This window comes from Coturnix japonica, chromosome 11 (genome assembly GCF_054131305.1).
Source record: "Coturnix japonica strain WE chromosome 11, WE-NBRP24, whole genome shotgun sequence".
In the NCBI taxonomy this organism is placed as follows: domain Eukaryota; kingdom Metazoa; phylum Chordata; class Aves; order Galliformes; family Phasianidae; genus Coturnix; species Coturnix japonica.
The window spans coordinates 23,871,670-23,882,693 of NC_140673.1; the positions used below are offsets into that span (position 1 = coordinate 23,871,670).

The following is an 11,024-nucleotide window of genomic DNA, read 5'->3' on the forward strand; positions in this document are numbered from 1 at the left end:
GATCAGAGAAAATCTTTCGTGAACATGAGTTGATACATTAGGTTGCACTTGTACCAACTGCAGCATCTTGCTGGTATTAGCAGAGTAGTCACTGTGCAGGCTGCAGTGTCACAGCACAGGCTGACAGAAATGCATTTGCAGATGGGCAGGGGCAGCACTTCTCAGAAGCCGACAACATTTGCTGTAGCTTTATTAATCGTGTTAGTTTTTCAGATTAATGAATGACTGCTTTACATTACGGCTGAGCATTGCAGAGGTTGTAACCGCTGCCAGAGTTTTGGAATTTGGAATCCATGTTGATGGTGTCAGCTCTGGGCTGAGTGTATCCATCAAATTAAAACTCAGCTACTTGGGGTAGCAGCAAGCCAGGAGTGAGCCTGACCCTGGCAAAGAGGTGCCTGTGCTGCTGAAGCCTGATTTATTTAGTTGCATTTACACGTGTCAATGTGCTGTTTTTAGGCTGTTCTGAGTTACAGAATTTAAGCAGGCTTAACTTCATCATCATTTTTCTCTTCTGAGGATGTCATAGTTACATTTCTGTGACCTGTCTTTTTGCTCAAGATGCAGCGTTTGTGTGTCTGTCTCAGCATGTCTAAGAGGGAGAAACTGCTGATGTGTGCATGTTGAAGAAGCAGGACAGCACCTCTCCCTTCTCTGCCTTAAATACAGATGCTCTATTATGAAGCAGGGGAGGAAGGAGCAGAACCTCCTACCTAGCAGTCCCTCTGCCTACATGCATGGAAAGCCTGGGGTTTTTGTAGAGGCCCACAAGTCTGGACGGGAGCCCCGGGCCCACGCAGTTCCTTAGGAATAGTGTGATCAAATGATCAACCACACCACGCTCCCTCAGCTTACTTTTGTTTTTCTTTGAGAGCAAATCAGCACTATTTACATTCACATCTTCCCATGGAGAATTGTGATCAGCTCTTCTGGTTATTTGCGTGCTGTTGGAATTACACTGTGATTCTTTGCCACGATGCTAAACATTGCGTTGGATGCTATAATAAACTTTAAGATCTATTCGGTCATTCCAGCATAAACATTTTTGGAATTTAAGAGCATCAAAGAAGAAAAATTGGAGTGAAAATTAGTGGTTCTTCTCCCCTGTGCTTGTCTCAGTTGCGTTTTACATAAAAATACACTAATTAAATAAATACTCTTATGTGCAATTCTTAAAGTGACCCAGATCTTCCATATGACAGAGAGACTCTCTGGTGGTTTGCCTAAATGAAAGGACAGCCCGCGGGCATCCAGCATCTCACTGTGCGTGCACCTCCTCAGCTCAGCTGGCTCTGAAAATTTGGTTCAATCAGCAGCAGCTTCTGCAGCTGAAATCTCTTGAGTGTCTGGGAGGCACCAAACAGGCTTTCACTGAGCACTTCTGTGGTGCCAGCAGAAAGGTGCAGGCAGCGATACTGTCCTGAACTGCCCTTCTGCTCCTCAGCTGTCCTTGGGATGTATCACCCCCTCCATTTCACCTCTCAGACTAGTTGAAACAGGCAGATCTTCATGAAACAGGCAGAGGACAGGAATGGTCAAAGCACTTCACTGTTCTTTCCCCACCCTCCACCCATTTTTTAATTTCTTTTTAAATTGATTTTAATTCACTGAGTCATTTTTAAGAGCCATGAAGATGTTGCTGAATCACACCAACCTCAGTTGGTTGCAAAATAGAATGTATGCTCCTTTCTTAAACAAAATACGTGCCAAGATATTGCTGTTTTCCTTGGAAAACTGGTAGGCATTGCATATATTTTACAATGTAATTGTATGCATTTATGGCTGAAAAGGAGGAGAAAAAGGAGAGGCAGGTGAGGGCATTAACACTGTATGTACTGTCCTGTTAACATTTACAAGCGTGGCTCAGTCTGGAGCAGAAATGATGGTATTTGTGCATGTTTTCTTACAAATCTGTATTTCTGCCAGTGATAGTGAGCAACTCTGTTGCCACCAGAGCTGGATCCAGCAGGGAGGTGCCATGGCTTTGGTTCCTTCAGTCTGTGCATTATTCCATAATAGATTTCACCGTTTTACCCTAAGGAACCTGGGCCTCTGTGTGCAGCAAATAGTTTCTTGTGTGATTAATGGGCAATAATGCTTTATGAAGCAAAGTTGTGTGTTTTTTTTTTCCTCCATCCTGTAGAACTCTTATTCTTGATATAGCTCTCAATCTAGTGATGTAACGAGCATTTTTAATTCATAGGTAATGTTGTTGGCAACCTGGGACACTCCTTTTTCAGCCAGAGCTTTCTGGGAAGCAAAGAACACGGAGGGTTCTTGTACGTTGCAGCTACGTATCAGTCCCTGCAGGACCTGGTGCTCCCAACCCCACCCTACTTGTTTGGCATCCTCATTCAGAAATGGGAGACGCCCTGGGCTAAAGTGTTCCCCATTCGGCTGATGCTGAGACTTGGAGCTGAATACAGACGTAAGTAATGTGTGTTCTTCTAGCTGCAATTATTCCTGTAGGATAATGTATTCTGGTTTAGAGCACACACACACACCCAGCCCTGAACTGCTACCTGCCAAAGCAGTGTGAATTTCAGCAGGCAGGTAAAAGTTATCATCACTGGTGTTCCATACCCATACTGCATCCAGGTAACAGCACGGCAGCCCTGAGGTCTTGTTATGACCTACAGCCTTTTTCAAACTGTAATAGATTGAGTTTTTGTGGAAACAGATCTAATTCTGAGCAACTGTCGTTCACTTGGTGACCTGAAAAGGAGAACTGTGCAGAACAGGTCTGATTTAGCTGGTGTAGTTACATCAAAGGCTCTCATTTGTCCTGTTATGTTCTTTCCAAGCTGAAAAAGAGTGTTTGCCTTTAATTTTGTAAAAAAAAACCAACACAACCTGTGCTTATTATGCAGAGAACACACGCACAGGGCAGCTGATGTGGCAGCTTGTTTGGAAATTTGTGTTGCCACTAATAAAAACAAGTCTGGAGAGAACATTTCAGCTAAATAGTCTTAACAGCTAGAACGGGATAAAGTCTTCACAACACATTGATGATCACTGGAGGCTGCTGGAAGTTTGTCCACCATGACAGGCCAGGAGTTCGCTGTCCTGGTTGTCTGCTGCTTTAATTGGCATGACCCCACTTCTTGTTGCATCAGGATGCTGTATTTGAGTAGGTCAGCAGTGCGGTGCTTGTGCAGGAGTTGTGGTACTTTCCAGATGCCTCATTGTACAGATCTGTAGTTCATAAGGAAATCATGATCGAACCTGTAGAGCATTTTGCAGCTCCTTGTGACTGCATTAGAAGCTGTGCAGATGTGTGGCACTTTGGTGAGTGGTTGCTTGAGGATAGTTTAGGAAACTTCCTTCATGTTTGTGTTTAGCAACCACTGATGTTGTGTATGACTGCGTGAGTCATATTTCAGGCTCAGTTATCACTTCTGCTGCAACGTAATGTAATGGAGCCACATCCATACACTGCACATTGAATTGCATCGGATGTTGTACAAGCATGGCTAAGTCAGCCAAGGAATGCAGATATTTCACATGGTTGTCATACTGTAAATATCCCTTTAATTCTCTTTTACATACTTCTATAGAGAATTTGCCACGCTTTAATGAGGTTATGGAAACAGAAAATAAAATAATCTCAGTGTTGTCACTTGAATGTCACATATGTCAGCAACAAGCTGAAGGCTTTAGTGTGCTGTAGTGATGAGAGACAGGATGACCATAAAAAAGGGAGAAGCCATTTCCAAGAAGCATCTTGAGGTGATTGCATTTGAGTCTGTTTTTTCAGAATCTCAGTATATAAATTGAATATGACTTTTTCTGTTTTATCTTATCCTAGTTTATCCATGCCCGCTTTTTAGTGTCAGATTTCGTAAACCTTTGTTTGGAGAGACCGGACACACCATTATGAACCTCCTTGCTGTAAGTGCTGAGTCTGTTTCCATGTTCCATTGATGTGCATCAGTCAGTGTGAGCAGGACTGGGCTCCTGTTGCTCATAGTAGTTGCTTATGCCTAGATGAATGGTGGGCATTTGGGTGAATTGCCTGACACTTCTGGTATTGGCTGTCAGCCTGTGACAGCATGTGACCTGGAGAGGCTCCCAAAACAACACCCCCACCTTGGCCAATGGAGGATGGTTGGATCTGGCCGTAAGTGCAGCAATTGCTTTGATCACTTCCTCGGCGGTGCTGGGTTGTCACAGTGTTTATCTGCAGCGCTGTGATTATACAGAGCTTCAACTGAAATGAACTTGCTGGCTTTTCCAACATTGCTGATATTTTCAGTATTGAAAATTCTTTAATGTGTGACTCCATGTTATTGCTGGAAAAGCTAAATATCCAGTAATGTAACAGAACATGGAGAACAAATTTTCTTATACACAGTGATGGCGTTCAAGGCTGGAGAATATTAATGTTGATGTAAGAAAATGAGTGGAGTAACAGTGTGTAACAGACGTGATGATGTTCTTTCATTGGTGTACTTTGATTATGTAGGTTACAAGCTGTGATGTTTCCCTCCCTCCCTGCTTTTCAAGTTACTGATTACAGTTATTGTTATGAGGCAGCTGATTGGTCACTAGGACAGTTACGAAACCTGCTGTGTTAATGATGAGGAACGTGCATAACTTCTAAACACTTGTTTTAATTGCCAGGATTTCAGAAATTATCAGTACACGCTGCCAGTGGTCCAAGGTTTAGTAGTTGATATGGAAGTCAGAAAAACCAGCATCAAAATTCCCAGCAACAGATACAATGAGGTAATGCTTAAAAGAAATGTATTTGTTTGCCGTTTCTTTGTGGTTGAAAGATCTGGGGTCTAAAGGAATTTTATTCTTATCACTGTCACTGGGGAAAACTGCCTCAAAATCAGTCAGTACATTCATGATGCTTATTTTGAGAGCGAGCGTTGATGGCTCCACAGGAAGAATGCAGTTCTGTTTAGTGTTAATAAAACAGGAAAGGCTATTTCTGCACTTTTTTAATTTGAGTTTTAAGTATTGTGAAGAATAGAAAGCATTAGAGGATTGCAAACACCATTTTGACTTGAGCAGGTGAGTTGACAAACCTGACACTTGGGGTGAACTAGGAGGTAAAAGTTCATTAGCTTTCCACTCCTGTGTTGTACAGCTGTGCCTGATGTTTACAGGTTGCTCTGGATCAGTTCTGCATTGTGCTCAGGTTCTCTTTGCAGCGTAAAGCAAGGGCCGGGCTTTTTAAAGGAAGAAAGTGTTATTTATGTAACCTTATTGCCTGCGACTCAGCTGAAAGGTTGAAATAGCAGAGATTTTTCATCCGAGTGTACTTTGAATTAAGATGAATTAGGCCACAAGACCTTCCCTTTTTCTCTGTGCAAAGCAGTATTTCATTAGAAAAGACCGTCACTCAAACTGTCTTGAAAATGAAGAACTCGTTCTAAATCTCATGCATGGATTAAATGTGGAAAATTCAGACTGTAATTAACAAATTCAATATTCATAGACATTTCTCTGTTAAATTTATAGCTTTTCTTCAAGATGATTTTACTTTTCTAGGCCTTCTAGTGATACTCAGTTGCAAATCCTTCCAGGGAGGGTATCACTGTTAATAAGTTGCCCTGTTAGAAGATACTGTGGCCATGTCCTGTTGTTTCTTCCCATGCTGAAGGCAACTACAGGGCTCCATAGAGGTGCTGTTGAGCTCAATTCTTGTTTCTGGAACATGCCATGATAAATAGATAATGAACTACACTGTTGTCTGATGCAGAGTCTTAATTAAGTTTCCTCCCTAAACATTACACCTGTGCATGTTTGTCAACAGCGAGCATCAGCTGATGTTCTGACACTCTAATTAAGGTATTATATTAGACTTAAAAGGATAAATGTGATGTGCAGGGCGTGCTTGCTTATCAGGTACAGGAAGCAGAGGATTGGACTGTGAGAGCTCTTAGGAGATGTCAGCATTTTCCTTCTCTCTGAGGTGTAATTTAATCACTCGACCCTCTTTCCCCTCTTTTTTTCTTTAAATCAAATACATCATTTTTAGTTTTGAAACAAGTTCCAGGACAGGTGACTCCTCAGTGTTTGTTTCAGATAAAAAATCTCATCGTCAGAAACAAAATGGGGATCATTGGCTCTAGTAGCGTCAACTAACCAGATATTTCCTCCCAATATTTTACTAATATTTTTTTCCCTTGGATGTTTTATAAAACAGCCACTTTGTAGGTCATCTGTCCTTCCTACCAGTTATCCTAATTACTTGAGAGGTGACACTAAAGCATCTAGATTAAATGAGAGCTGAACTGTCTTTTCAAGTGCAGGTTATGGTTCTGAGTACTGGAGTCTGTCTGACATGAGACTGCAAGCACTCTTAATTTTCACTGTCTGAATGAACCGTTCCAAGAATAACCCTTACATGGTATTGCTTGACAAACAGGGTAAGAATGGCATAAACCTTTTTGTTTGCAGATGATGAAAGCCATGAACAAATCCAACGAGCATGTTCTAGCAGGGGGAGCGTGCTTCAATGAGAAAGCAGACTCGCATCTGGTGTGCGTTCAGAATGATGATGGGAATTACCAGACGCAGGCCATCAGCATCCACAATCAGTCGAGGAAGGGTGAGACTGGGGCTCGTGAGGCCATTGGATCACGGTTCTCTGTATAACTTCTGTTTTGCTGTTGTTCTTACAGTGATGCCACACGTTGCTTGGTGAATCTGTCAGGATTGGGCTTGTCTGTATTTCACTGTTTCTGCTCTAGTTCAGAGAAAATCATCTGACTGTTGGCCTTCCTGAGTGGGCAGCTTTGTGAGTTAGGTTTGGACACGCAGAGTAGCGTGTTGCGCTGCTCTCTGCCTTTACCCCCCCCAGCACAGTAAGGCATCCAGGGGCACGCTGCTGTTTGTGTCCTGTGTGCAGCCCTCATCACACTTCCTAGGTCAGTAGTGCTGTTCTGAATTAGTCTGAGAGGCATTCTGGCAGCTTCATAGACCAAGCAGACACAAAATGAAGCATATTACAGCTTGCTCCCTTGTAAATGTGGTAATACTGTTTGCACAGTGCAGCTTGGGACATGCACATTTCCAGAAGTGCTGTGACTGCCTTACACAACTTCTGTATATGAAAAATGACAGCAGTCTTTGGCCTTGTTGGAGACTAGAGGTGGGAGTGTTGTTGCCTGTGCTTGCCCTGTAGGCTGTGCAAAAGGAGGAAGATGGGTTTAGTAGGAGGGGGGAGATGTGAACAGAAATAAACAACAGCAGCAGTGTTTAAATAACGTAGCTTCAAAGATGTGTTCGCCTCTGTCAGATCATCTCATTTCCAGGCTTTACCTGGCAGAGACATTTACACTATCACCAAATGAGAAGAAGCAAGATACAGGCCAGCTTTTGTTTTCCAAGTATCCCCATATGCATTGAGTGTACTGACATGGGACATCACTTCAGGACTGCTGGTTTTATCTGGGTGTGGTTTGTTTTACACATGGGATGAATAGAGGGACTTCCAGCGAGTATTCTGTGATGCTTGGTGGTCCTTTAAGAGAATTTTATTCTAAATGAGCTGGCTGTTTTTCCACTGGTTGGTGTTAGTGTGAGCTATAAGCAGATCACAGTCTTTTGCTGCCTGTGTGAGAACTTTTAGGGTGATGTAATTGGTTACCCTAAATTAACAGTTTTGAAACTTAAAGGCATTACTGGGGAGAGCGATGAAATACCGGCATTTAGGCTGATAAAACAGCTGTCCAGAAGGTGGCTGGATGATTTGCCTTTCTATGTCCAAGCATGTAAAGCACTGAGCAGCACTTGTTCTGATTTCTGTTAATCGCCTCTTTGGGTGATGGAGCTGTTGTACCTGATTGTTGTGTGAGGCATTGTCTTGATGAAAGCCTCACTAAATCACTCTGGTTGTTGTTGCAGTGACTGGTGCCAGCTTCTTTGTGTTCAGTGGAGCTTTAAAATCCTCGTCAGGCTACCTTGCCAAATCCAGTATAGTAGAAGGTAAGAACTGAACTGCTTGCTTCATATGTGCTGCTTCCCCCTTAGCACTGCTCAGCTAAGCCCTGAGCATTTGAATGAAGCTGCTGGTTCAGCTTCATCTTACTTAGGAAAAAACCCCACCCGTTGTGCTTTTTGTTCCATCTTTTAGGGATCAGAGGGTTCAGGAATGGGCTTGTGTAGTGTCAGAATGGATTTCCAACATGTTTCAGTGTTGCTTACAAGAGGAAGGATGTTTTTCTGTTCTATACTGTCTGCTCATTGTGATTTATTTTGGCTTATGAGGATTTCTTGGTTCCCCAGATGGAGTAATGGTCCAGATAACTGCAGAGAACATGGACTCTCTGAGGCAGGCCTTGAGAGAGATGAAAGACTTCACCATCACCTGTGGCAAAGTAGATGCTGAAGATCCTCAGGAACACGTTCACATTCAGTGGGTAGAAGATGATAAAAACTTCAATAAGGGGTAAGCAAGACATTATGTGACTGAATTTGTTAAAAATTTGAATGGATTTGATTTTATAAGGTGACTGGACTAAGTGTGAATTATAAGCTTATACCTCTACTTTGAGTGATAAGATGCAATTAAACGTAATGAAAGTGGAGCTTGAGACACCAGAGCTTTGGGGCATCAATTAAGAGTTGTCAGTGCTGCGGATTATTTTCCCGTTGCTCACAACCAGTTACTGGAATCTCTCCAGCACTCAATGCTGATCCCTGCGTGTTATGGTCAGTTCATGCTCTTGTTGCTTTGTGTGCATTAAGTTGTGCTGGAAGAGAAACTGCTGAACACCAGCAGTAAATGCTGTGCTTCGATGGTTAAGCCAAAAGAAAAGCGTACACGGCAGTTTAAGTACTTAAGGGGGAAAAATGCTGTTATGATGGGTACAGCCTCGTAAGGAATCAGCGTCTAAAGGGATGGCCTTTCTGTATGTACAGACACCGTGTCAGTCTCAGGTTCTGTAATTAAATGTTACAGAACACATTCTGTGGTGTATAAGCAGTGTTTTAAGGTATCACGGGCCTCCACCAACATTACAAATGGCTAAAAAGCAAATCATTTGAAGCACATCCTGTTGCTCTTTTTACACCTGAGTTCAATCCTGGTGCAGAGCTAAGCTGGAAACCTGCAGGAAGCTCCATCCTGAGCTCCACATGTCAGAGGGTTGGGGTTGCAGCAGACAGCAGGACTGCTGTGCCTCTTGGCTCTTCCCTTATTATGAACATCCAGGCTTAGTATCAGCATTGCAGCTGTACACAGGGTCACTTATTTTGGCACCCTCTGTTCAAGGAGTTCCCTGCTGAGGCTGGTTTTGGTCTGTGCCCCATTTAGTTGATGTGATAAGTTGCTTTGTTGTAGTGGTTCAAGTTGCAGTTATGAAAACAACCTGCAGCAATTCTATTGAAGTCTAGGTGTACCAGGGGCACTGTCCTGTCCTTTGATCTGTGAGATACTTTTCCTTTACAATGTCCTCTATTAATATTTCCCGCTAAGTAGGAATTTACCCTTCTCCCTCCACTTCTGCAGTGTTGTCAGCCCTATTGATGGCAAATCAATGGAGTCTATAACAAGTGTGAAGATATTTCATGGCTCAGAGTACAAGGCAAATGGAAAGGTCATCCGATGGACAGAGGTAAGTGAGGCAAATGGAGCATTTGGGGCCTGCAACTCCAGCAGTCTTTCTTCATCCTGCACTCCCTCCATTACCAAAATTAGGGAGCAGCAGGAACCAAATCTATTCTTCCTACAGCTTGCTGTGCTACTCTTCTATTCCCAGATCTACCTGCAGGGTTAGTGACAGCAATACACATTTCTTCCTCAGGGTGAAAGTGTGGATTTTCTGCACTGAGCACCTGTTTAAAAGCAAACAGCGTACAATAGGTGGTGCCTTTCTGGAAAGAAGCTTTAGATGGAACCAGAAGGCTTTGGAAAACCTCTGTATAGTTATCTGTTGTTTGAGGGGTAGTTTGACCCTAGGGTCTTTTACTGATGTTCCTCAAGAAGCTTTTCTTGAGGCCTTCTTTCAAAAAAAGCTTTGAATGGCGTTTAATTAACTTCATGTTCTGTATCTTAATTCTTCAGGTGTTTTTCCTGGAGAACGATGAGCAGCACAGCGGGCTGAGTGACCCAGCTGATCACAGCCGACTGACTGAAAACGTGGCAAAAGCCTTTTGTTTGGCTCTCTGTCCTCATCTGAAGTTGTTGAAAGAAGACGGCATGACTAAGCTTGGTCTGCGCGTTACTCTCGACTCAGATCAAGTAAGTCTTGAACAGTTCCAGCTTAATGGCTGGTGCTGGTTGGTTGCTTCCCCAAGCCCTAAAGAATATAATGAATACACTGCCTCAAACCATTTGGTTGGCTGAAGTACCACCAGTACTGGGATGCTTGTCTGGTACTGCTGTTAGGTGATGTTTGGGGCAGTCTGTTGCCATGGGAGAGCCAGTGCATGAACCATCATTAACAGTGAGCCTGTAGCAGCTCCTGCTCTGTAGTCAAACCTGGAGCAGCCCTTGGAGGTGTGGGCCAGAGAGACCTGCTGAGAGATGCTGTAAGCTGGGCCTTTCCACCAGGAGCTGAAGAAGGGAGTAGAATAAATGTGTTGTGGTGTGAGCATAAAATATTGTTTACAAGTATGGCTGTTCTTAAAAGATCACTTTGCTTATGAGGCAGAGAAACAGATGGGAGCTTCCCTTGAGAGAGCTCTGCAGCAAACACTACAAGCAGAGAGAAGGGGCTTTTGGCACACCAGCTGGCCTTGCCTTGAGTGAAGTGTGCTTAGCATCATCCAGGTCTTAAACACTGCATGGCTTAATCTGATAGTGCAGGGTATGGTTCCTGCTGCTCTGGAAGCTCTGATTTGGTAGAACAGTGGGGGATAAGAAAAAGCTGCTTTTTCCCCCAGGCAGTCAGTGGGAACAGAGAAGACCAGGGTTAGGGTTGGGGTACATGGGCCCGACTTCCCCCCAGCTGAGATGGGGGCATCACACACAGCTCATCCTCCTGCACAGCACTGCCCTCACTACCCCCAGCCTGCTCTCCCCTTCTGTGTAAAACCCACTGTTGTTGCTTTGTATTTTTTAG

The 11,024-nt window shown here is 43.5% G+C and overlaps 1 protein-coding gene across 2 annotated transcripts in view; it reads left to right on the forward strand.

Annotated features, from left to right (window-relative positions):
• ZFYVE9 (zinc finger FYVE-type containing 9) overlaps nucleotides 1–11,024 on the forward strand; it is a 49,106-nt gene that overhangs the window by 35,624 nt on the left and 2,458 nt on the right. For both annotated transcript variants that reach the window (XM_015870564.3, XM_015870563.3), the window contains exons 11-18: nucleotides 2,204–2,428; nucleotides 3,809–3,891; nucleotides 4,624–4,728; nucleotides 6,415–6,565; nucleotides 7,864–7,944; nucleotides 8,245–8,407; nucleotides 9,470–9,575; nucleotides 10,025–10,201. In XM_015870564.3, the coding sequence (XP_015726050.2) occupies nucleotides 2,204–2,428; nucleotides 3,809–3,891; nucleotides 4,624–4,728; nucleotides 6,415–6,565; nucleotides 7,864–7,944; nucleotides 8,245–8,407; nucleotides 9,470–9,575; nucleotides 10,025–10,201 (1,091 nt within the window). The remainder of the gene's footprint in view (nucleotides 1–2,203; nucleotides 2,429–3,808; nucleotides 3,892–4,623; nucleotides 4,729–6,414; nucleotides 6,566–7,863; nucleotides 7,945–8,244; nucleotides 8,408–9,469; nucleotides 9,576–10,024; nucleotides 10,202–11,024) is intronic.